This window comes from Macrotis lagotis, chromosome 1 (genome assembly GCF_037893015.1).
Source record: "Macrotis lagotis isolate mMagLag1 chromosome 1, bilby.v1.9.chrom.fasta, whole genome shotgun sequence".
NCBI classification, from domain to species: Eukaryota; Metazoa; Chordata; class Mammalia; order Peramelemorphia; family Peramelidae; genus Macrotis; species Macrotis lagotis.
This window is the reverse complement of record NC_133658.1, coordinates 283,962,246-283,989,407: the sequence shown is the minus strand read 5'-3', so window position 1 is coordinate 283,989,407 and position 27,162 is coordinate 283,962,246. Positions and strand designations below refer to the sequence as shown.

General features: G+C 36.9%; 1 protein-coding gene across 2 annotated transcripts in view; it reads left to right on the top strand.

The window, feature by feature from the left end:
- Positions 1-27,162, top strand: part of COL5A1 (collagen type V alpha 1 chain) — a 288,050-nt gene that overhangs the window by 211,241 nt on the left and 49,647 nt on the right. For both annotated transcript variants that reach the window (XM_074210737.1, XM_074210736.1), the window contains exons 28-38: positions 2,534-2,578; positions 5,235-5,288; positions 7,420-7,527; positions 8,522-8,575; positions 11,849-11,902; positions 19,155-19,199; positions 19,362-19,415; positions 20,636-20,680; positions 22,354-22,407; positions 22,990-23,043; positions 27,081-27,134. In XM_074210737.1, coding sequence (XP_074066838.1) covers positions 2,534-2,578; positions 5,235-5,288; positions 7,420-7,527; positions 8,522-8,575; positions 11,849-11,902; positions 19,155-19,199; positions 19,362-19,415; positions 20,636-20,680; positions 22,354-22,407; positions 22,990-23,043; positions 27,081-27,134 — 621 coding nt within the window. The remainder of the gene's footprint in view (positions 1-2,533; positions 2,579-5,234; positions 5,289-7,419; positions 7,528-8,521; positions 8,576-11,848; positions 11,903-19,154; positions 19,200-19,361; positions 19,416-20,635; positions 20,681-22,353; positions 22,408-22,989; positions 23,044-27,080; positions 27,135-27,162) is intronic.

Below are 27,162 nucleotides of genomic sequence, written 5' to 3'. Positions count from 1 at the left end.
TGGTATAACTAACCATCCACATGATTTTATTTTCTTAGATTCACTCTGTGCTTTAGAGGTTAAACTCAGACATCTCCTTACATTTAAAATTAAACTCCTTATAAGTAATTTTGAACACAGTATTCCCATATTGCCTGAATCAAATTCAAATCCTTTATAATTCCTTCAGCAACTTCTCCTCTTAGCATCAGAGGTAATGAATCAAGTCTGGGATTTGCCTCTGTGTTGAACTCGATAAGAACCTAAAGAGGTGATAAAATATCTAAGAATCCCTCCTATGAATTGATCTAGAGTCTTTCATGTACAGACAAAATACCTCTGTAGGTTCTACTCTGTTCTTTGGACCTTTTAAATCCTTGTCTTTTCTTTGAACCTCCTGAAGCAGGTGACTAACATAGTTGGGGGCAGAAAATGGGATCCCCTGAGTTTCTTCTCTTAGATTATATGTAGGTACGTTCCCCTTTGTTTATGTTTTAATTTGTCTCTATTTTTGGTTGAATATCCCATCATTGGTTCATTTTGCACCAATCTATACTGGGGGACTCATTTTTCTTCACCTAGAGTATCATTTGGCCTTTTCCAATAATGTTTGGAGAAGGCTGTGCTATTTTTGTAACGATCTTACAATACCAGGTGCAGTTCAATAGGAAACTAATGGTTCAGAAAATGGAGCATTCGACCCATATTAATATAATTAATGTCAACCTACATTAATCATAGCCATTGCTAAGCTTTTACCCTCGTGGTGACAGTGGATTGATATTAGGGTTCCATTTACCCTTAGTGTCTCTTTGCTGTGTATGCCATGAATCTTGGGGAACATTTTTATTCAAGTTATTAGTTTGGGTACCTAGTACTGCTTAATAGTAAACAAGGCAGCTTGGAGGGAGGAGGGGTGTGTTAGACAGCACTTGACTATATGTCTCCTTTCCTGAGAATGGTAATAAGGACTTCAGGATAATTACATACTTTATGCTCTATTCAATTCTTAGTCTCTCCCAACCCACCCAGAGGTTGATTAAATAGTGGTGTGCTTAAGGATGTCACAATTTACTGTCACTTGAGGCTCCCGCCTACACTCCCCATATGACAGGTTCACTGAATTCAGCCCTTGGTTCCTGCAAATCCAACCTCCCAGGCTTCTCACAGCCTCAGGGGCAAAAACGAGGTCACTGCCAGCTTGAGATGCTTGGCTCAAGGTTTGGAGCCAAATGGGCTCAGGGAACCTCTTGCCACAAGAGGGCACTTGAAAAGCCATCTTTCTTGCAGAGGGAAGTGTAGCTGTGCCAAGCCAGCCACCCTGCTGTGTTTCTGCTTCAAACATTAATTTGAAAGGTGCTGCCCCACTTTCCCTAGAGAAGGAATACAACAGAGAGGATGACTTGACAAAGCCTTTAATACATGATCAATTTATTTAGCTTGGTCCTGCCTGGGCTGGGAAGGCAAGGTGGGAAGTCATTAGCTTCCAAGTGGCAGATGAGTGTAAAGCCCAGTCATGAAAGTAACTTGTGCGCAGGGGCTAAGGAAGTAAACCAATGGTCACGAGGAAAATTTATCTCTTCAATTCCAGCTTGATAGTTTATTAATTCCATTCTTCATCTTCCACTCACATCCAATCAGGCCAGTATCTTTCCATTAAAGCATACCACTTCTTAACCACTGCAGAGGCTCTCAGAGATACTCCAGTTCAACTCCCTCATTTGATAAATGAGAAAACTGAGCCCTAAAGATATAAAACCCCTTGCCTTATTTTTGTTCATAGTCTCACAGAGACTAGATGCTAAGTTGCTAAATTCTCTGCTCAGGTTCAAACCTATTTTCTCTTAATTTATTTTTGCAAGGCAATGAGGTGAAGTTACTTGCTTAAGATCACACAGCTAGGTAATTATTAAGTTTCTGAGGCTGGATTTGAACTCAGGTCTTCCCAATTCCAGGGCTTGTGCTCTATCATACCTTTCTTTAAATGATTTATTGATTTTTTTAAAAATCATTCCTACTTCCAAGTTATTCTTCTCCTCCACCTATTCCCCGATTCAACTCTTTTAGCAAATTAGTTTAGTCAAGCAAAACAATGCAACATATTGGCCATATCTGAAAATGCATACCCCAGTTCACCACTATATATTGGTGAATTGTGGTCCACTCTTCTCTATCAGGTGAGAAGCATACTTTCAGTCATCTTTCCCCTTTAGTAACAACAATTCTCAAGCTTATCCTCCTGATTACAGCATAATCAAGCTCCCTTTTCTGCATTATTTCAAAGTTAGTTTAAGAAAACTTTATAAAACTATATTACAAGAAACCTCAAGGATCCTCATTTTCAAGGAAATACTTTTCCTAGAAAAAAGAAGAGAACAGAAATGATGCTTGCATTATTCAGGCCTGTTCACATCCTACAGACCACTAAGAGATTAATTGAATTACCACAATCCTGGAATTTTGTTGCAAGTTTAAGGTCTTTATAGTATATGATATCTATTACGTTGTATTAAAGTATAAAATTTGTGATGTCTTCCTCTTATTTTCTGTATAGGGGGCAGATGGCATCCGTGGTTTGAAAGGCACCAAGGGGGAGAAGGTGAGTATCTGTATTTTTTGGAAAGCATTTTGTCAAATCAAGGTGAATTGTCCTCTGGTTTCTGAGTTCTAGCCTAGTATTTAAGCCTTTAGTTGAAAGAACATCACTGGGCAGTACTAGTTTTTGACTCTACAGGATTTTGAGAGAAATGGATTTCAATCTGGTGGATATTATACCTGAAAAGAAAAGAAAAAGACTGATGTCCCTATAGTGTGCAAAGCATGCTATCCACTTAGCTTCCTCTTACTCAGTCATTTCATCTCATCCAACTCTTTGTGACACCATTTTGGGTTTTCTTGGTAAAAATACTGGACTGGATTGCCATTTCTTTCTCCAGTTCATTTTACATACAAGAAACACATAATCAAGGTTAAGTGACTTGTCCAGGGTCACAGAACTAGTGAGTGTCTAAGAATGGATTTGAACTGATGATGCTAAGTTGATCTGATTTCAAGCCTGGCACTCCAGCCAATGTACCACCTAGCTGCCTAGCTATCTCTTAAGGAACTACTTAACATAACCCAAAGGTTTTTTTCCATGGATTTAAGTACATCCTGACAACAGAGGCTGTTTTATCTTAATTTTTTCTTATAGACTTAACAACTTAACAATACAATAAGTATTCCTATTTGAAAAGTGCAAATAAGAGAATTATATAACAATTTGAATTTCTGTTTCATGCAACTTGTTTCTTAAGTGCACATTTATTTAATTTAACAAGATAGTAAAGGGGCGGCTAGGTGTCATAGTGGATAACGAGGCGGCTAGGTGGCATAGTGGATAAAGCACCGGCCCTGGAGTCAGGAGTACCTGGGTTCAAATCTGGTCTCAGACACTTAGTAATTACCTAGCTGTGTGGCCTTGGGCAAGCCACTTAACCCCGTTTGCCTTACAAAAAGAAAAACCACCAAAAAAAAAAGATAGTAAAAAAATTATCCTGTTTGCTTTTGCTCTTTTCTGAATTACTTTGTTTTTTTCTGTATTTTTGTTAATATTGTATTAATGCTGTTTTCTTTTTTAAAAGAAAAAAACTTTTTTACCCCTTTGTCACTACCCACATCTTTATCCTATTAAAAGAATATTTTTGTGCCATTAACATCCAGAACAGGATCAAGCACATAGTCTTTCATTAAGTCCTTCATTCAACAAATATTTATAATTCCTGAAGCAGAGTATTTTAATCCTATGAATTTTATTTCATGCATTTAGAAATACTATTCTTAGCAGGACTTTACCAGGCCACTAAATGGGTCCATGAAACACACAAAAAAGCTCAAAACCCTCTATCCTTAATTATGAAGAGAATATGTATTGCTAGAGGAGGTAAAACGTTTAGGTGACATAGTCCCTACCTTTATAGAACTAACAATACTATGGGGCAAAACATAAAAAGAAATTACTTTTATGAACATTATACTATAAGCACATGGTAGATACATAATCTGATTAATGGGTCTAAATTGGTCTAAATATTAGCCATGGCACATTCACCAGAAAGACACATTTGTACTTATTATTTGAAATGGTTCAAAGAGGGTGTTCAGCTCTGAAAGCTTCCTTTCTAAAGAATTATTGCCCCATCCTTTGGGCTCTATTGAAGCTGAGTATGAAACAGTCCTGGAGGGGAAAATGTTGACCCTGTAGTGATCTGGAATAATTTGTTGCTGTTACTGATAAGTTGCCAGTATTTATATGAATGTCAGAGACATGGGCCCTGGCAGGAGACATGCTGCTTGTTGGTGACAGCAGCACCCTCATCATTTCATCGAGAATTGTGTTATTCTTTGACATATGAGCTCCCCAAGTCGGGACCTTGAGCCATTTACAACTTGGCTTGGTTTCAATGACTGGACATTTTTCTGTAGGCTTCTTCCTCTTAGTCCATGGAGAGTGTACAGATAGAATAGAGAACTAAAGAAGTCATTAAATCCTTTTCCTTTTAGCAGGAAATAAAAATGCAATTCCCAGCTCTTTATCTATGAATGTAGATATCTTTTTTAAAGGTCTTCCTCCTTGATATTCCCTTGGTAAGGAGTGTGCAGGTCAGACTGAAAGGGAATCTAAGATAATCCCACCATTTATCAATAAATAGAATTAAGATTATCTGATGTCACATTAAAAGCATAGTATTACCAGCATTTCCATATTTTTTGAGAGTCTTTAAGACTACTTTAAGGAATTCATGACTCCAAACCAAAAAGATAAAAGATATAGATAGGCAGATAGATAGATAGATAGATAGATGATATAGATATGTTTATATATAGATATATGTTTATTTGTATATTTATACAAATACAATATATATGTATACTTGTATATATATACACTCACACATTCATACACATATACATGAATATATATTTCTTTCCAGGTTAGCAGGTTACCTAGGTTAGTGGTATCAGAAAGCTGTTAGTAGAAATGAAAATAAAAGCATGACTCTTTTGGTTCTCCTGTGAAATATTTTATAAAACTGCATAGATGGAGATGAAGCATGGGTTGATGGAATCAGAATGCATAATAAATGATATCTGAGTAGGAATTGTATTAACTTTGAATTTATATAAGTAGTGCACAATCATCTGTTCTAGTGAACTGGAAAACAAAACCACATTGCTCATATGGCCATCCTTACATCTTTTTTTTTTCTTTTCAGGGTGAAGATGGCTTTCCTGGATTTAAAGGTGACATGGGCATTAAGGGAGATCGAGTGAGTATTTAGAGTCTGCAACATTTTCTCTTATGCAGTTGGGAGAGTTTAGAAATAAAATTTTTATGTATGTAGCTGGAAAATTCTAGGACCCTCTTTGAGATAAGGAAGAATGATAGAATGCCAGGGCAGAAAGAAACTTTCCACTCCAACTCCCATCGTTTTACTGATGAAGAAAACTGAACAAAGCAGTGAAGTTACTTGTAAGGTTGCACAGCAAGTTGGTGGTAGATTTTGGAGTAGAATTTCGAGCACTTTCTACCACTCCAGTCTGGTGTTACTTGAATCCATAGCAACTGTTTTCCAAGACTTGAAAAAATCCTTGTGTTTTGTCATTCTCAAGTGGGAAATGAGGGAAAGATGTTGTAACATCCCACCTTGCTTTTGTAATGAACATTTCAGTTCTTAAAAGATGAAGACAAGCTTTGCTGAGAGATGATAGGGTTCAATGGCCCGCACACATACACACACACACACACACACACACACACACACACACACACACACATACACACACGCGTGCGCGCAAACATAACACAGAGCCACCAGTCTGTGCTCTAATATGTATGAGAAAAGGGTAATGCTAATGAACCAGAAAGCCCTGGCATGAGAGCTTTGAAGTCTCCCTAACAACCCAAGAATGAATAGGCTGCTTGAGAAAAAGAAAAAAAAAACCCAACCAAAGAAATTTCTTATAAGATGGTAGCCAAAGAGCCCACTTGTATGGAAAAAATATAGACTGAGAGGTGACTTTGTTATTCCCTTACAAAATAATTGTCCAAGGAAGTTTTTTCAGGAACTAGTTCAATGACAAATAGCTTTTTAATCTGTTTCACCTCAATCTTGACAGGCTATAGGCACTCTATAGCTATATAGTTGTTGTTTTTTTTAAATAAGGCCAAGTAAATAAAGAAATTATTAAATATTAAATAATTACATCCTTGATAGCACAGCAATTCTGGAACTTTCCTCAGAGGCCAGGAACCTAAAATCTATGCTGGTTCTCATCCTTACAGTCCCTTGCAGCTACCTATGTACATATTGACTTGACATGAAAAATTCAATTTGTTTTTACCTTTTGAAGATCAAATATATCATCTGGAGCCCATGTTGAAAGGACCTTGGTTCTGAAAGAGACTGTAAGAAATATATACTAAAAGGAAAGGGTCAACCCTTACAAATTTCTTTATTTGGGCTTTGTTTGTTTTTTTGTTTCTTGAGCATGGATGTGGAAATAGAATAGGCATGCTTGGGGATAATGGGTTATTTGAGACTCTTATAGGACACAAGAAATTGTAAATAAGTAAGTCATTGACTTTTTTCCCCATGCCATATGCTTTGTTGTAGTTTGTGGAGGTATTCTGGCAGCTGTTTTACAGCTGCCTTAATAAAAAAAAAATTCTCAAGTGCATCACCATTAACAGACAAACCATTTCTCACCATTTTCTGAGGATGAGTCTGGATTGTTCACACCTTATGGACTGTGTGAGCAAGAAAGTAGTTCCTTCCCATACTCCCTTCTCAGAGGTTACTTGGGATATTCTGAAATATTTTTGGAAGAGTGAATTGAGTACAGCCATTGTGAACCCAAGTTATTTTAGCCAAGAGGCACTAGATTTAGAAGAGATAATTGAGGTGTAGAATCCTATAGCCTGAGAAAAATAGCAACTCAACCTTCATGAAATGAGTCCAACAGAGCTGACTGAATGCAGGCCTATAATTTACCATACAATAGCTCCACTTTGTCTGTAACAATGGAAACCTGTCATCTGCTCCATCAAGGCAGGAGACAAAAGGCAAGCCAAAGTGTTACTTTCTGTGAGGTACTCAAAAGTCCCATCTTGGGGCGTCTAGGTGGCACAGTGGATAAAGCACCGGCCCAGGAGTCAGGAGTACCTGGGTTCAAATCCGGTCTCAGACACTTAATAATTACCTAACTGTGTGGCCTTGGGCAAGCCACTTAATCCCATTTGCCTTACAGAAACCTAAAAAAAAATTTCCATCTCCTATTTCAGATACTGAGCAAGGGTCAAAGACAGATAGGATGCTTTATTGGGTAGAATAAAGAGCTGTGGAAAGAGAAATATCTTTCTATGGAATCTTCACCTCTGATCTTTTTTTTTATTCATAGGGTGAGATTGGGCCACCTGGTCCTAGAGGAGAAGATGGCCCAGAAGGCCCAAAAGGTCGTGGTGGTCCTAATGGTGACCCAGGTCCCCTTGGTCCTGCTGGAGAAAAGGTAAATCTTAATTGGGAGGGAATGGTGAAGAGACTTTTGCCATGACTGCCTCCTGTGCCTGGAATGTTCCATCCTTGCCTCTACCTCTTTGAAACTTTAGTTTCCTTCATAGCTCAGCTGAAGAATCACCTTTATGAAACCTTTCCTGAGTCCCCCAACTGCTAGTTCCCTCCCTCCCATGTTATCTTGTATCTAACTAATTTGTATTTATTCTCTTGCTATTTGCATTTGTTGTCTTCCCTGTTCAAATATAAGTTCTTTGGGAATAAATAGAAATTTTTTTCTTCCTTTCAATTTACATTGCCAGTGCCTATGCTAATACCTGACCCATAGCAAGTTCTTAATAATGTTTCTTGAATCTCTGATTTATTGAGTAACTGAGCTTTTCCCTGGGCAGGCACATTTTTCTTAACTCCCAGAGCACAAGCTTATCCTTGACCCTATAAGGTCTGTCACTATTTCATATGTATAAAATTCTTGCCCTCTCAACAAGTGTGTCCCATGAGGGCAGGAACCATCTCTTCTTTTTCTGTATTTTCTCCATAGTGTCTGCACTTTTGGCTGAGCACACTATTCCTAAATATCTCTAATTTGACTTCATAGGAGCAAATGAGAGAATGTAGAGTGCTAAACAAATGTGAGTTGTTATAATTACTAGGAAACATTCCTCATGAGACCACAGGACATGATAAATGTATCTTCATCTCAGCTATCAATTCAGACAGTTTCACTACAGAGCTACAAATCAGATCGCTTTACTTCTCTTACTTATAAATCATTGCTTTTGTCTGCCTAACATCAACTTATCAAAGCATAGAAATATCATCCTTGAAGAAAACTGACTTGATTGTTTTCTCTGCACCCCTAAGCCCTCAGAAACTATATTTCTTCTATATTACCTTCCAAACAAGTGTTTATATCCTGTTTGTACCTCAGTATAAATAAAAAGCTTGCTCTAAAATCTCAATACTCAGTGTTTCTGTTTCTTTTCCAGGGAAAACTTGGAGTGCCAGGTTTACCAGGATACCCTGGAAGACAAGGTCCAAAGGTAACTTAGGAATGGGTTAAATGATTCCTCTTAAATATTTTGTTCATGCCAATCTCCTCCTTTGAACTTTACCCTACTTCATCCTGTTCTTTCACATTGCTGAATCTTCTCCATCACATGCTTTTATGATTCATTTTGTTTTTAAAGTATATTTCTTGACATTGCATATTTGTATCTAAGCTGGAAACAGGGGCCTGTTCTGTAGTCAACTTTCCAAATAAAGAATGGAAAGTGAATATATCCCACCTAGCATATACAAAGCTGTATTGTTTGTCTTGCTATCCATAGCATCATTTGGTTCACATAAGCTATCAAGTTACAGATGTTCAAAGCTTGCGAAACTTAATCTCCTATCAGGAAGAATCACTTTGGAGATTTGAAGGTCATTTGCCAGAAACCAAGTGTAAACAAAAGACAAGAACTTTTCTCCCTTGAAATCATGTCCTAGCCTAGTTCTAACAGCTCCTGGAGGCTTTGGAAACCATTTAAAAATTATTTTATCCAAGCTCCATGTTTTATTATTCATGGTTCTTCCTTAAAAAAAAAAAATAACTGGCTGCCTGACACTGGAGACATAATTAAAAGCAAAAGAGTGTTTCATCTCTGTAGTGCATTTGCATATGATGCCTATTCCAGGACACCTTTTGCTGACTGCCTAACGGAGTTTGACTATATTCAGTCATACTAACAAAGGAAGGAGAGTGGGCTGTGACAAGGAGTCCTCAGTAATGTCACCCTGGTTAAGGAAAGATCGATTCAAAACAGTTCTATGGAATACTAATAGTCACACCTACAATATGTAAGCACATCATTTATATGCAGTGGAGGCATTAGGGCAAGGGGAGCATTATGTGATTTATGAAAACATCTATCTGTGGCAGGCCCTGCAGCTTCCACTGCAGCTATAAACTACAAGGCTCTCTGTATACATAGGAAATTAAAAAAAGGTTAGCATCCAGGCAATTATCTCTTTAGCCACCAACACCTACATTACCAAATTATTGACTGGGGATGGAAAAGAGAGAGAAAGAGATAAAGAACAGAGGATGTGAATGTGTGTGTGTGTGTGTGTGTGTGTGTGTGTGTGTGTGTGTGTGTGTGTGTACAGGTATAGATTATAACTATCACAGCTCTGTGAGGGACTTTGGAGGTGATCTGCTCCCTCCATCTCTCTTATTTCACAGATGAGGAAGCAGAGATACAGAGAAGTTAAATGTCCAAGATCAGGAAGGAAGTAAAAGGCAAAACCAGGACTCAAACTCAAGGCTTCTGACTCCAAGTCAGCATTTTTCCCATTGTCCTTTGCCTAATATGGGCATCTTATTTCAGACTTCCAAATGACTTTTTGAAAATGTGACTTCAGAGACTGTTTAAACCTACATGTATGTGTATGTGTGTACACATATTAGAACCAAAGTTCAAACATTAATAGGAACATATAATAAGGAAAAAAATTAATTTGGAGTTGAAAGAACAGATCTGAATTCCAGATCTCTTAATAGCTTTGTGATGTTAGGCAATATGCTTAACCTCTAAGCTTTAATTTTCTCCTTCTGAAAATGAAGGTATTGGACTAAATTATCTATGAGCTTCTTCCAGCTCTTGATACTATGATTTTTTTTGAAGGAATTAGATAAAGAAAAAAACTTCAATTATATTTCTCCTTTTGGAGATAAATATTTAAGATTTCACCTTTGAATTTGTTGTCTTTGCTAGTAGAGTTTCCATTGAGCTTATTTTGTTGGTCTAAAATGCAAGTTTTGTCAAATTCAAAGAAGTATCAAGAAACTAAGCACATGGTCATGTCTGGATAGCTATAATTTAGGCAAGAACATTAATGTAAATAGGTAATACACATAGAGAACAGGAAGATATTTCATAAATTGGAATCCTTTCCTTCTAAAGATATTATCTATGGGATTTTTTAGACATGTAGTGCATATTATTTAATGACACAGGGGATTCAGCATTCACTGTGGTGCTTTGTGTATTATAGACTGAGAAATATTTGTTGAACAGATTTACTAAAATGAGTGCTTTGACTGGATGATAAGCTCACTTATTAGAATAAAGTTATTTTAGGTATCTCATTAAGGTCAAAGGAACTAAGGAATTAAATGATTTCATTCAGATCCAGATTCAAAATTCTCATTTCTAGATAATAACATAGATACTACTTATAGCATGATCCTACAAATTTCTCTGTGGATCCCACATACTTGTCTGAATGGGTATGATAAGCAGGTGAACTAGCAGCAGGTAAGTGGGTATTTATTATCTCACTTGGTTTATAATCCCACAGAAATTTTTTAGAACCTACTAATATTTTGCTATGATAAGAGAACTGTGAGCTGTCTGAAGACAGAGATTATCCTCTTTGTGTGTTCACAGCATCTAATATAATATCTACCCAATAAGTTAATAGATGTTCAATAGATGTTTGACTGAATAAATAAAATTTCCTCATCTTGCATTATTATTAGATAAAAATCATCTTAAAAAGAAAAAAATCTGCAAGTTTTCAGGGATTGTGTGATCAATATGAGTCAACTGTGGGCTATGGTGGCCAAAAAATGCTAATAGAAACTTTAACTATCTTAAGAGCAAGATCCAGTGTCCACAACAAGAGAGGTGATGGTTCTTTTGTATTCTCTTACCACGCTGTAGCTATGAAAATGTGTTTAGTTCTGGGTTATCACTGAAAGCAAGATATTGTCTAAAAGAAGGCACTCTGATGTTCTATAGCCTCAAGATTATACCAAATGTGGATGAGTTTTAGCAACTAAGGATTTTTGCCCTGGAGAAAAGAAGAATAACTAAGAATATGATAACTTTGTCTCAAGTATTTAAAAGGTTGTCATGAGAAAGAAGGATTAGTCTTATTCTGCAATGGCTGTAAGTTTCAGAAAGCAAATTCCAGTTTCATAGAAGCTAATAATTAAAACTAGCCAGAAGTGAAATGGACTGCCTTAAAATATAGTAGAAGCCCCATTTTCTGGGATTCTCAAGCAGAAACCTGCAATCTCTTGTTGAGGATATCAAGAGAGGAGATTCTTAGCCATGTAAGCATTGAATCAAATGACTTCTGAGGCTTCCTGCACTCTGAAATTCTGTGATTTTCACATGTTAAGGAATTGGGGTATAAATAGTTACGTTATGTTCTTTTTAAGTGATTTAGAGTTAATGGAAGCTAACAACACCACCAGATGGTTCTCTAAAAATCTTTTCCAATCCCAGCTGATTTCATGTGACTTCCCCCCCCCTTTATTTCAGGGTTCTACTGGATTTCCTGGCTTCCCTGGAGCAAATGGAGAGAAGGGTGGAAGGGTAAGTAAGGATGATTTGGTCCCTTATCTTTATTAATTTTTTTTTTTTTTGCTTTTCTCTTTTGTTACCAGAATGCATGTTTTTGTTTAGGGAATTGGTAGTTTAAAAAAAGGTGTTTGTTGATTTCTCACCTGCTTTCCCACTTTGAAATGCTTTTTGCAGCTGCTAACCTTGAGGAAGATGCCTTTTTTTTAACTGTGAGTGCTGATGACAGCTTTGACAAATGGCACAGTGAGTGTGTTAGAAGGGGGCCCAAGTATGAACAGAGCCAAATCTGAATTCTTGATAAATTTTTGCATCTCTGAAGGCTGTTCATGCCAGCAAGACCCTCATGGCTTTACTTCAATCACTAATCTCTTTCTCCAAACCAGTGCAAGAGTTCAACTAGAGAGTTTAAAGACAGAAATGACTCTGCTACCATCTCCCCTGTTCTAAACTCAAGATTCTATCATTTTATGTCTTTGCTGCTTCCAAAAATAACCAGTTGTGACAAAAATCCATCTAGATGAGTTGAGGTGAAAGAATTTGGTTGCAGAACCTGATGCTTCTTTGTTACTGTCATGACCAAAGGCATTCTCAGAGCAGCATGCTGGGTAAAATTAATGTCCTTCCTCCTTCTTCCCACATATTTCTGCCTAGTGAGCAGGTTTTCCCAGCATGGGGTTGCCCTGGGCACTCATTAATGAAATCATGTTGTAGTGATTCATACATTGCCAATCAGGAACAAAGAGAGGGCCTCCCAGGGGTCTTAGAATGCACCTGTTAACCCAGACAGGCCATTGAAAGGAATGGAAAAAAGAGGTAAAGAGCTGATTTAAGTTACTAATTTCAAGTAATTGTTAAAAGCTGACATTTTGTGAATATGGACCCTCTGAAAGATATTTGTCCTATGTGCCATCACAACACCAAGAATTCAATAAAATGCAAAACAATTATTGCCAATCACTTAAAATACCCAGTAGAGACAGTTATGTTTTAAGTTTTCTTGAAATATGTTACTCCATGTTAATATTATCATGTTTCAAAGAAGGAGTAGATATGCTCTTTTGAGAACCAGGAGATAGATTAGACACCAGCCAAATCCCATGTAAACAAATGTGTCCTGCCAGATTTCACAAAATGGAAAAATGATGACTGTTCTGGTTAAAACTTGACAGTATAAACAGAGAGGGTGAGCCAGAGAACTCCCAAAAACCAGCTGACTCATCAGAACTATGAAGAAGGTACAAATTGTGCCAAATACCAAATATCATTTGCCCTCCATTTCTGCAATCCTTACAATGACATTGTTAAAAGGTTAGTGTTATTTCAGATGATTTGTGACCGTAATCGGTCACAGCAGTTTGGATGTGATTTCATGCTGTTAACAAAATAAGCCAGTGAGAAGTCACTCCTCAAAGTGATAATATCTCATTTCTTTTCATTTTCCAGAGACTTCCCCTCTAGTGTTCAGGGCTTAGTCCTAATGAAGTCAGGGATTAAGGGCTGAACCTTAGATGGAACAATTGACTTTGCTCCATTCCAGGATTTCAAATTAAACTCTTACCATAATCAATTATTTCATGAAAATATACCTATGCTTGAATGGGGACATGGGTAAGAGAATGTGAACTTCACTGTACAGCTCTTCTCCACTAGCAGAAATACAATTCAGAGAAGTTCGCTGATGCCACTGACTTTGTAGATTGTCTTTCATATGCAATGAGCAATATTTAATACTTATGTGCCATGCTTAGGAGAGTTATTCCAAGGCAAAATGGGCTGACCCAGGAGAAAATAACTTCCCCTTCACAGGAGGCCTTTGAGTAAAGCCTAGCTGGTAAAGAGTTCTACTTAGGCATAGACTGGCCTGGTTAGCTTTTGAAAAATGCTTTCCAACTCTGGGATCTATTATTCTTTGGATTTTTCAAAGTCTTTACTTTGTAACTGAATAATTTTCTCTTTCTTTCTAAGAGGGACCTTGATTAGTATGGTATCCTACTAACCAAAGGCTTCCCTTTAGCAACTCAGTTCAGTGAAGAATTTGACTCCAAAGGTTACATCTAAAGAATGTATGCATAGTAGTGTAATAGAAGGAGTTTAAGCCTAGTTAGCCAAATTTCACTATTTTTCTGGATTTGCAGTATCCTTAGCTATAAAAGGAGGAAGTTGAAGCAGTCTTTCTCCAAGAGTCTGTCATTCTACAATCTATCCATCTTGTATGTTAGTAGTATCTATACTTATCTTTGGGAATAATGTGCAGTAAAAAGTCAAGTTTGTTCAGTGCACAGAATATTTTTACCAGAAATATCTTTTTATACTTAGTGATTCTCATCAATGGGCATTTCTTCCAAGAGTACAATGTGCAACTCCATCTTACCTATTCATCCTATGTGATTTATATCAATGCACTTTCTCAAAATATTGCATAGAAGATCTCTCCAAAGTGATGAAGGCCTTACTCAGAATACAAGAGTTGGAAGGAACATGAAAGGCCACTGAATCCAATCCAAACCATATATGAAATGAATCCCCACTATAGCAGACCTGAGTATTGGCGGTTGAAGCCCTCCAGTAAAGGGAACCCTCTACTTCAAGAGACAACCTATCCTTTTAAAATATTTCATGAATCCCAGTGGAATACTCAGGTTATCTAATATGCCATCCCTTTCTTTGTCTAAATGACTAGCCTGTCAACAACAATAATACCATTAAAAATACTACCAAGCAATGCAAAGCAATTTTTTTGTGAGGGTTAGTCATTGATTCCAAAGATATTTAGTATCTAAAACCTCATTAAAAATATTCTCAGGGCAGCTAGGTGGTACAGTGAATAGAGCACAGGCCCTGGAGTCAGGAGTACCTGTGTTCAAATCTGGCCTCAGACACTTAATAATTACCTAGCTGTGTGACATTAGGCAAGCCACTTAACCCCATTGCCTTGTAAAAAAAATAAAATAAAATATTCTCAATCAGATTCCCTGCCTAAAATTCTTTGATTTCTCAGACACTTCTTTAAGATAGGCTCTTTGAACACCTGTTTCATTAATCACTGCATTGCCTCAGTGAACTGATAGCTAACAGACTGTAAAAGTTCCTGTTTGACTAACAGGAACTTCCTTAGGCATCCAGATACTCTTAAACCAACTAGCTCTCTCCAGAACGTTTGCCTGTTATTTGCAGCCAAGGCCCTGAGCCACATGCTAGAGAATGGTGGTGCTGATTCTGGATTACTTTTGCCTTCTTCATTGGTCTCATTCTTAGGCCCAGTTATCAGGTCATTAAGTTTGAGTCATGTCAGTGCAGATATACTCATGGAAACCAATAAAGATTTGTCACTTGTCAGAAGTCTTTGGACACTTATACCAAAACACCATCCAAGAGCCCCAAATGGAAATTATTAAAATCTGATCAGAAGCAATGGGAAACAATGGAGAAACAGGAGTTTGGTGACTCAACCAGAGCAAGGAGCTTGCACCTCATTAATCCTGCCCAGCTGAAAATTGATGGAGGAACTCACAGGGAATACTGTGTTGAGTAGAAGAGGACTATGGAACAATTCCATTTTCAGAGTGAGAGTTGGAAAAGAATGAATATCTGAGCCACAAGTCCTGGTTTCTCAGTCTAGATTAGCTGAGAACATGATTCAAGTTCTCTCCAATGGCTATTTTTTGGCTGTATGAAAAATGCAGGGCATAGAGAAAAGTCAAATTTTGTTAGGTACTCTCCCACCCTAAGTGCTGAAAACTGCAAATTAACTTTACTCTCTACAATTCTGCTGCTATCCTCATGTGCTTTGTAACAATGGAGCCCAAATTAGGAAAATTAAATCCACTGCTGTTTTGTGTTTTTGGCATGAGTCAAAACACGGGCTTCAGCATGGGAAAACGAGACCATTACTTTTCTTCTGAACACACGGTAATAGTGTTTAATATGTTGTTAGATGGAGAGACCAGCCATCTTTATCTTTCCCCTGTCAGAATTAATCATAGCCTCCTGTTTCAGAGAACGGAGTGCATCTGTCAGACTCATAAACCTTCTGTTTAGTTACTGCTATGGAAAGATGGTTTCAATACTGTTTCAGTTGAAGTTCCCTTACCCCCATTCCCTTCCTCCACTCCCTTTTGTCCCTGCAAATTTCCTGGAATGGAGGAAGAAAAAGTAAATATTTAGGACACCTTAATTGGTTCAGTCATTTGCAAATGCCTCAGCCCTACTCCCATCCCCCAGTCCTTCTTTTTCATATCCTCTTATTTAGGACTTTTTAAAAAGCAGGCTTCCAGGATTAGGAGGTAGAGTGGATTTTAGTAATGGAAAACTGTAGAGCAGTAATCATAAATTTTGTGAATCAGATTTCTTTAAACCTATTCTTGGAAGTTTTTTTTTTTTAACTTGGCACCTGATTTTAGTAGAACAAAGAGAGACTGGACCAATGATAACTGCATCCTTCTTTCATCTGCAATAGTCAGTCAATGCCATTTTTCTATTAATTTTAACCCAAGAATTTTGATTTTTCTTGTTTGTCTGCTATTAGCAGAAACATCCTAAGTCTGTTGGTTGAAGATGACTAGATCATGGCCATAAATAGAAAAACAAATATCAGCAAAATGACAAGTTCATTTTAATAGCCTCCTTGGGGTCTAGAAATAAGCCCCTCTGAAATGAAAGAACTGGAGAACACTAGCTTGTCTAGTGCAGAGAAAAATCTTCCTAAACCCACCTAGGATCAGAGAACTTTCCCTAACCTGTTTGATTATCATCTAAAAAGAATGTTAATAATGTCAACCACCTTTTTCTAGTACTTCACAACTTAAAAAAAATGCTTAGATGGGATCATAGGTTTAGACCTGGGAAAGACCTTTAAGACCATCTACTTTAGGGGTGCCTAGGTGGGGCAGTGGATAAAACACCAGCCCTAGAGTCAGGAGTACTTGGGTTCAAATCTGGTCTAGGACACTTAATAATTACCTAGCTGTGTGGCCTTGGGCAAGCCACTTAACCCCATTTACCTTGAAAAAAACCTAAAAAAAGACCATCTACTTTAATTTACCAAGGGAAAGAGGTTCAGGAAAAATTAAGTGATGTGCCAAAAATCATAAAGGGAGACCCTGGACTCAAGTTTCCTGACTTCCAATCTACTAATATTTTTACAGCATTGTCTCTATCCTACAATATCTTCACAGTGACCTTGTAAGGTAATTAGTGTAAGGATGAAAATTCCTGTTTTACAACGAAACTGAAGTACAACAAGACTGGGCATGGTCCAAAGTCATGTGGTTATTTATTGGCAACTTAAGGATTTGAACTGAAATAGTCTAAATCCAAGTCCACTATTTTTTCTACATTACCTCACAGAAGTGACCAGGGTCCCTTCACAAAGCAAAGGATGCTAGAGAGTAGCAAGTGAAGTGAGGGATGGACCTGAGCTACTTCAGAAGTCATTCATTCTTCAAGAAATTTGTTTATATCAAGAGACACAGATTGAATGGATCATTCTATACAATGGTCCAATTATCTGGGCCATGAGCTACTTGTGACCAGTTGTTTTAAAGAAAGAAAAACAAAGTCCTTGAACATAAAACCTCCTGGAAAGCTCATTTTTATAGTTTTCTTTGTTGGGTTTGGTGGTGAGACTTATATGCATGACTTTGGGGGTCTCACTGGCTTCAGATGACAACTGGGCTTTTATCACATGGTCAAAAACCCAAGCTATATCATTTTTAATTCAATTCAATTCAATGAACTTTATAAAATGTCTGTCATGTGCAATACCCTTGGCTAGATGCTAGGGATACAGAAACAGAGGTGACTGACTATGTAGACACAGTTCTCTGGTATCCCCACTCTCTTTTTTTAAAATAGTTGCATCCTTTTACTGTGGTTGCTTTCAGAAATACAAACATGACCGATGTGTCTCCATTTATAAATGCCAGGAACAAACTAAGTTCAGTCATGGATGTTTGCTTTGGTGTAAAGTTTGTAATTTGAAAAAAGCAGATGTTTCATTAATTTTCTTGTACAAACAGTTCTCTGTTGCCAAAGGATATTGCCATGTAATTAAAGCAATGGAGGCAGAGTGCATTGTTAAAAAGCAACATAATTAACTCATCATTATAAATGCTTTTATTAAATTCCTTTCAAAATGCAGACCACTAAAATGCAGGTTTTGTTTCAAAGAAAATGAATGACTGATGTTTAAATGGCAATGAATATTTTTCATTCATCACCTTTAACAAAGTCTGGTCCTTTTGAGGTTTTATCATCAGAAACCAGTAGTATAATAAGCTAGATTAAGAAACTGTAAAGTTACATGGGATTTTTCTGAATAAAAAAAATCCCCACTTAAGTAGTATTCTGGCTTTACTTTTCAATCCCTTAGAGCCTATATTTGCAAGAAATAATCTTAATGGTAAAGTAGAAAGAGAAGAGGGAGGGGAGAGTCCAATGGATCAGAGCTTAGTCTCAGCTCTATTATTCCTTGCTATATGGCAACATGATCCATTAGGCCAGCAGACAGTAGTTAATTCTATTTTTCAAGTTCTTATAGATTTGTTGGAGAACAGATACTGTACATTATGCTCCACACTTTGGAGAATGTAAAGAGAAGACCAGATTCCATTAGGAGAGAAGAAAATAACTTTCATATATGATTTATGTTCCAAATTGCAAGTTTGCTTGTCAAAAGAATCTGTTGAAATTTTAATGGCTAATATGCTTAACTGCAGCTCAAGTAAATTATGTATGAAAAGAGTTGCTTCTTTTCATTTTTTCTTATAATAATGATTTTCCCCTTGATATGTGTGTGTGTGTGTATGTGTGTGTGTGTGTGTGTGTGCATGACTTAAACCTCATTCAATTTCAGTAAGAAAATTATAGGTCTTGTGTAACTGTATGAAGCCAAGTGAGTTATACCTATGTTAACCTGACTTGAACTATTTACATTTCACTTGAAAACAAGTGAAAGGAAATAATTATCTAAGAGAAGCTCAGGTTTTGGGATTCCTTCCCAGCTAGTATCAAGGAATACTGGTTACCTAGTCATCTTAGTAGCACAAGATTGAGGCCATTTTCTAAGGATGGTGATAGTTTGAATACAAGTTTTCCTAACTCTAACTGTGCTCTGTGCATTATGTCTCTAGCTGAAATTCTGTGTCATTTCATGTGTTTGCTAAAATCAACTAAAAGCAATCATATCAGAGTTATGACTATTATAGATGGTAGGTGATAACTGGGACACCACGAGTGACTCACCACTCTTCTCATTTGATTCTAGGGTACACCTGGAAAACCAGGACCGAGAGGGCAACGAGGTCCAACGGTAACTATGGTTTTATATTTGTAGGCTTCTACTTCAGATGATCTATAAAATATCAGAGATGACGTGTAACAGAATAAATGGGAAAAGAGGAAGCTTGGAATGGAAGAATGTCTCTCTGTCTCTAGAATATTTAACATTTTTTCTACTTTATTGTATTTCCAGGGCCCACGTGGTGAAAGAGGTCCAAGAGGAATCACTGGCAAACCTGGACCTAAGGTATGTCATCGAATTCTTAATCCTGGAACACCATCAAGTCATGCCACACACTGAACTGAGGTTGAGATGCTGCCAAAATATTGAACAATTGAGGGTGATCTTTTTTCCTTCTCCTGGAAAAAAAGTAAAAAGAAGGAACCTTAGATTCTGAGAGAATCTCCCCTTCTTTCCTTAATGACTTTTCAACAGTTAAGTCAAAGTAATCACACAATTAAATCATATGTGTTTCTAAAGAAATGAGCAGGGCACTGTCGACCCAAACACATTGGGTGATTTGGTAGCATCCCAGTTGTTGAACTCTAGAATGCTAGATTCAGGCATTTGGCAAATCCCTAAAAACAGCTGGGATCACCCTATCCTCCTGGTGAAGGTTCATTATTTATTTGAAAAGGACTTAGAGGTCTTTGGAGGGAGATTTCATCAGACACAGAAAGAATGATATTTTTGTCATTGTCTAAGCCAATAACATACAACCCTGCTCTCCTGACAAATATTTTAGAGCCAGTTAATTAAATCAGTAATCTTTTTTTCTTTTAAAAAACATAAACATTAACTAACTGAATGATTCTTGTTATTTTGATAGCGATATTCTAAAATGAGTTACCTTTGTGGAGAAAATAGCCTCTGATTAGCTTGTGGTTTTCTCTCCCTTCCTCCCATCTTCCTTCCTTCCTTCCCTCCTTCCTTCCCTCCCTCCTTCCTTCCATCCTTCCTTCCTTCTATAGCTAAACAGAATGTAGCATGATAGTAATAACATATAAGCAATTCTCTTGCATCACCATCACATAAACTGAGTTCATCCTTAGCTATCATTTTGGAAGAATTATAGTAAAACCTTTATGGGAAAATACAGTGCCACCAAGTTGATGGAGGCATTAAAATAAACAGCTGTGCTTTGTCTTGACATAAATTTTTGATAAATATTTTCACTGGAGCTCAGTATTTCTCTCCCAACAGGCATCAGTTATCCTCTTCCATTGCTCTTACCTAGTTGTTGTTATGTCAGTCATATATTTGTATTCAGCAGTACTGTGGGATAACAGATAACCTTTGTAGGCCATTGACAGATCCATTGTTAGAAAATCAGAAGAAAATTTTAAGGAAATTGAGCAACTAGATCTTCATGGCATCTGCCTTTTTAGATTTTTGTACTTTTATAATGTCATGGAATAGAATCCTTAAAAATTAACAAATAGTGCTATTTTCTTTTTCCTCCAAAGGGTAATTCTGGTGGTGATGGCCCATCTGGTCCTCCTGGAGAAAGGGTAAGATGCTTTAGACTGCTGTGGTTGTGAGTGTAGTATGCATCTTCTCCCCAAATATACTTCCTTCCCTAGAACCAAGAAAGTCCATTGACTGTGGCCCCTTTCCCCACCCAGAAAAGATGAAAATATCCTGAGATTTTTCAAAAGAAATATGATCTACTCTTGAGATTTACAAGAAAGAAATCTAACTATGGGTATAGTTAACTTCAGAAAAACAAATTCTAAGCTAAAAATGACAGATGGTAAAAAAATAAGGCAATATATCCTTAGCTATGGTCAGGGTATTAAAGAGTGCTTGAGGCATGAATTTTAGATTACATCCAATGTTAGATAAATACAAAGCTTGGCTTGTATTCCTGTAGTTGGAAGAGGGAAAGACCCAAAGTCTTCTTTTAATGATTAATTTAATTTTTTTTTGCTATTGTTCAGTCTTCAGTCACATGCCCATTTGGGATGTTCTTGGAAAAGATAATGGAAAAGATAAATTCCCTTCCCCAGCTCATTTTACAGATAAAAAAACTGAGGCAAACAAGGTTAAGTAACTTTTTCAGGAGCACACAGTTAGTAAGTATCTGAGGTTAGATTTGAATTTAGGTCTTCCTTACTTTAGCATTCTGTTCACTATGCCACCCAACTATCCCTCAGTTGAATATAGTAAACACTTTGAAATGTGTCATCCTTGGGGCATAGTATATAGAGCACTGGATTTAGAATCAATAAGGAAGACTTTCCTTATTTATAAAGTAAGGGAGATAATATATCCTAACCAAAACTGTTTTTGTGAGGATCCAATGAGATTTTTGCACACACACACACACACACACACACACACACACACACACACACAAATAGAGATAACTGGAAAGCAGTCCTCTCAAGGGGTCTATAATCTAACAAAGAATAATTAAAAAGATAACAAATATATAAATAATAAAAAGAGAGAGTAATAGAGATACCAGAGACAGTCAAGATGTTATGATGAGCAAACAATCCCTTTCAGTTTGGAGGTGTCATAAGGAAGTCTTCATCGAAGCAACAGCCATCTCAAATTCAGAATAATAGCAGTCCAGAGAGCACTATTTCTAGCTATACTGAATACCAGTTCACTAGTTTGAGGGGTATTTTAATTCATTCATCAAAACTTATTAAGCATATGCTAGGATCATATGATCGTAGTTTTAGAATTGGAAGGGATCTCAGAGGTTATCAAGCAGAATACTTATATTTTATAAATGAGGAAACTGAGGTCCAGGGATATTAAATGATTATTTCAAGGTTATTCAGGTTTTGAAGAGGTTGTTTTGTCTGCAGTCATTGCTCTTTCTATTGTACCATGGTACCTACCACACCTAGAACTTGAAATAGATAGGAACAGATAAAAATGCCAAATTTAGATAAGACATGGTCCCTGATCTCTTAAAGTTCAGTAATAAGATAAACAGTCAAATTCAAGTATAAATAACTTGAATATATGACATTCTGCTGCAGACTTTTTAGAAAGATGCTAAGTGATAACTGAGAGGGGAATTCAGTACTGCTAGATGCCAGGTGGGCTCAGTAAATAAGAAACATCCTTGTCCTTTTAGTACCTGCTGGTCAATCGGAATATATAGCAAAGAATGCTTCTTTAAAATTCTTTAAAATTCAAATTTTAAATCATTTTCTGTCTCCAGGGACCTAATGGACCTCAAGGACCCACAGGATTTCCTGGACCAAAGGGCCCTCCTGTAAGTATCTTCTTTTCAGTCTCTTCTAATATTCATTTTCTTCATTTGTAAAATAAGAAGAATAACATTTGTATTGCAGAATGTATCACAGAGTTGTTGCTGACTTTTAAAGTACTATGGAAATAGGTATTGTTAGGTTTCTGTGGACTAGTGTTGGGAGGGCTCCAATTCAATCCTAGAAGCATTTATTTAGCACTTTCTATGGGCAAGGAATCACGGGAATGCTCCCAAAGCAAGCCTAATAAACTGGCATCAATGTCCTGCCATCTGTTGATTTCTTAGTTGTTTTGCCCAGTATTCCTAAGACAAGATAAGAAAGGGGTCCTTTATGGAAATATGAGTCTCTTTTTTCTTCTGTCAATAATATGTTCATTTGGGTTTAATCATTAGTGATCCCAAGAAAATGTTTAACATTGAATATTTCTATAATGCATTACTTTGAAATGTCCACAGGGAAAACCAGTGAATTGCAAAATATGAAAATAAAAAACAAGTTTTTCACAATCAATTCTTGTTTTCTCTAACAGTGCACCTGCTTTATAGAACTTAAATGAAACCTTCTCCCTGTATTTTCTTCTTCAGGGTCCTCCAGGAAAGGATGGACTTCCTGGACACCCTGGACAGAGAGGTGAAACTGTAAGTATCTGGAAATGTTAGTGAATCATTCAATCAGACCTAAAAGCTGGTTTTTCTAAACTCTTCTATGTAGATGAGGAGATTCTGCCTCATTGATGCTTTTTTCCAGGTTTGTATGTCTTTAACTATATCAAGAAATCTATGAGAATCAGTCACATTTGTGGCTGGACCAATCAGTCTAATGATGACTGGGCTATATACTGTGATACTTCACTAAAGACCTGCTCTGATGTCCCATTGTGGACTGGAGATTATCTGAGGCTCTGGCAGGAAGGAATCTAGAAAAGTTTTGTGATTAGTCCTGGCAAGGGACTGCCTTTCAGAGCCAGATTTGCCAAATTTGGCAATCATAAGAATTTTGACAGCCAGAATGTTGGGGGGAAGGGGAGCTATAATGCCACATTCTATTATGGCAACAGAGTGCCAATGCCATTTGAGGTGGAGTAAATTATCTACACCAATAAAGAGAACAATGCTTTTTTTTAAGCACTGAAGAAGACAAATCAAGTTATTTAGACTGAAGATAGCTAGAAGATAGAGAAGATATGCTAAGAACATTTTTTTTCTTTGTTTCTAAAGCAGTCTTAAGGATTTAACTATTAGCCACGTGAAAGTCCATTTTGATATCTGTATAAAATCACAAACAAATGTGTCATACAGTTTCATTTATCCAAACTCATGTATACCCATGTTTCTTGTCTTCCTGAGTAGCTTGTGTGTTTACACTGGAATGTATGTTTCTTTGCATATTCTTAAATTGGAAGGTAGCTTAACAGGTCCTACTCTCTTAGCTTACATGGTAAGGTATTTTTATAATGCAATATTTTATAATGGAAAAAGGATCCCTTTGAGCTTGAGCTTGTTTTTACAAATGATTGGGATGAATCAAATTGAACATAGATTAACATAATGCTGACCTTCTTTGCACTTAGTTAAATAATCTTGGCCTTCTCCTTAGTAAAGAAGCCTGGACAATAATTACATCTTTCAAATTAATTTTTTTTCTATAGGAAAAAAATCAATAGTATAAATAATATCTGTTTATGTTGAGTACTTCTCAGAATCACATATTTATCTTTGACCTTCAAAATGAACTTTTCCATTCTTTAGAATTTTATGGTAGTGGGCATATTAATGCAGTCTTTTAAATGCCCCTGAGCTTTTGAGTCCCTGAGTTTTTAGAAAGCCATTGGATAAAGATTCATGCAATCTATAATTGACAATGATTGGTCAAGCTGAGAGTGAAGTCCAGAATTACATTCTCTTAACTACAGAGAGATCGACAATGATTTAACCCAAGCTATTAAATAATTATTCCCTGATTTTAATTGTCTTCTGCATTTGTTACCCTGTTATGTTTGTTCTCTCTCTCCTCTCCCTCCCCCTCTTGCCACTCTCTCCACACTACTTCATCAATTTTAAAAAATGTTATTGTGCAGATGCACACATTATTTGACACCAAGGAGAATGATGAGGCATGCAGAAGATATGATGAACTGGCTTTATTTCTTTGCTGATCTCCTTCCTGCCTAGTGGCAAATGGCCTTTAAGGATGCCCACGGCAAATATATGCCACCTTGTAAAATGTTTTTGAATGCCATATTTAATATCTTCTTGGTGTCTGCCTTGAAAAAAAAGTATTTCATCTTCCTTTGACTCACTTTGGTTCTTTTTGATGAAACTTCATTTATTTACCTCTTAACCACAATGCTGCATGATGCATGGTAGCACAGAAATAGAGTTTAATTTGATATTTTGTTTACAGGGACAAATTAAAACATTTTATCTGAGCTTTGCATTTTTCTGTAATACCCTGCTGGAGCAATAAGGTGGAAGGCATTGCATCCAATGCATTTTCTCCTCTCTGACTTAACCTGGAAGTTGGTAAAATAATTATACTGCTTGTTATTTGCTAAGAAAATAATGTAAGCACTTTCCAGCCACATTCTTTTTGTGTCTCTTTACAGTCTTAAAAACTGAGCTTGGTAAGGAAAGATAGAGGCTTGCAGTCATTCACCTAGGTGATGGCTTTGTCCTCATCTTTGAGACCCATTTAGGGCATTTCTACCAAAGAAGTGCTTATTTTACAAAGGCCCAAATGGATTTAGATTACCACAAACTATATTTATGTCCCATCCCCCTTATTTGCCTGGTTATGGCTTCTTTAAATCCTGTGCCAATCTTGCCAGCAGTGGCATGTGCCTATGTGGTGATATTATTATTATTATTATTATTATTATTAATTTACTGCCTCACTAGATCTCAGATTCTTCAAGTGTAAAATGAGGGGGTTGGATCAAATGTTTTTGAAGGTTTTAGCTGGCTAAAATTTCTTTGAAAAGGGTTATCAACCTGAACTGGAAAGATTCTTTTCAGCTTGGAATTGAAAGGGAAGCTGTCCTCCAAAATCTGTCATGGCATTCATAGCATTAGAAACAAAGAGGGCAGTAGGTTTTTTACCAATTTAAATGTAGGCAATAGGGGTAACAATGCTTTTGCATGTAGGTTTTGGCAACATTTGGTGTCCAGTTAACACATGGACCCAATGTATATTGACTTGAGTATGTATGTGTGTGTACCTATTTTTTCTCTCTCAACATCATGAGAATCTATTATCAGAGAGGAAGATTGTAGAGCCTAGGAATTTTCTCAAGTTCTATACTGCCTTTCCTTTGCCCTTATATGATGGAAATGCATTCAGGATTTAAGGACATTCCTAGGCTCAGTCTCTGTGGCTTGTTCATTGATTTCTGCTGAACAGAGCAAAACTTCCTTTTGAAGGGAAGAGTAAGATATCTGTATCTTGAAGAAATGGCATTCCTTTACTTCTTGGGAAATGTAGGCCCCTTTATACTTCATAGCAACCTTAGCAGTCATCTTGCTCAATTTCCCCATTTAAGGATGAGGAGACTTAGAAGTTAAGTCAAGTTGCTGTCAGGATGCAAACTCAGGTCCCTTTGACTTCAAATCTCACCTTCTTTCCATTATGCCATACTTTTGGTATAACAACTCTGAATTCATCGTATTTGATTTCATCTATTATGTATTGTAATACTATAGAGAAATGTTCTGACATTTTTATCTTGATTATCTTTCTCACCAATAACCAATCCCTGAATGGATTTGGTGATACAATTATAGATTTATAATATCCTATATGAAACAGATATTGTCTTTTGTAGACTATAGGACTATCCTATATTCTTTGAAATGGAAGACATTTCATCAGTAGTAACATCTTCATGTCCCTAAAGACTGATTTCTCCTCTAAATGATGGACTGTGAGATTTCAAACTAATTATCAAATGGAACATCATCATTTCTGTATCTCCTTAAATTATTCATACCAGAAAGACAATATTTCATTTCAATCTAGAATCATATGGACAGTTTTAAACCACTAAATTTGAGAACCAGCATGGAGTCACAATTGCTTGCTTAGAAAACTCAGAATAGCAAGCGAGTTAAATTACCTATTGAGCATAAGAAGCACTAAAGGGAGAAAGAGAGAACTATGCATGAAGCCACTAATGAGAAACAGACAAGGGCATTAGCTGCACCAGCTAGCCATGGGGGGAAAATGGCACCAATTCTACTTTTTAAATGAATGTTTCATGACATCAAAAAGATTAACTCTTGATTTAAACTATGTTTCTCAGCACATAAACATGGTATTCTGAGAGCAGTGCTGGGTTCATTACCTTCAAGAAATTAAATACAAAAATGAAACGGGGGGGGGGCAGCTAGGTGGTGCAGTGGTTAGAGCACCAGCCTTGGAGTCAGGAGTACCTGAGTTCAATCTGACCTCAGACACTTAATAATTACCTAGCCATGTGACCTTGGGCAACCTACTTAACCCCATTGCCTTGAAAAATCTAAAAAAATGAAACAAGAAGTATGGAGGCTCTCTTTGTGAAATCTGGAGCCTCTAGGGTCCCAGAGTTTGCAAATGTTCTAATGAGAAATGGGATGTCAGTAGGAGCTGTAGACATGAGTTACTCCGCATATTCAAATGTGATGATCTTCTTTCCTAACAGGGTTTCCAAGGCAAGACTGGTCCTCCAGGGCCCCCAGGTGTTGTTGGTCCACAGGTGAGATATTAATTGAAATATTTCTTGA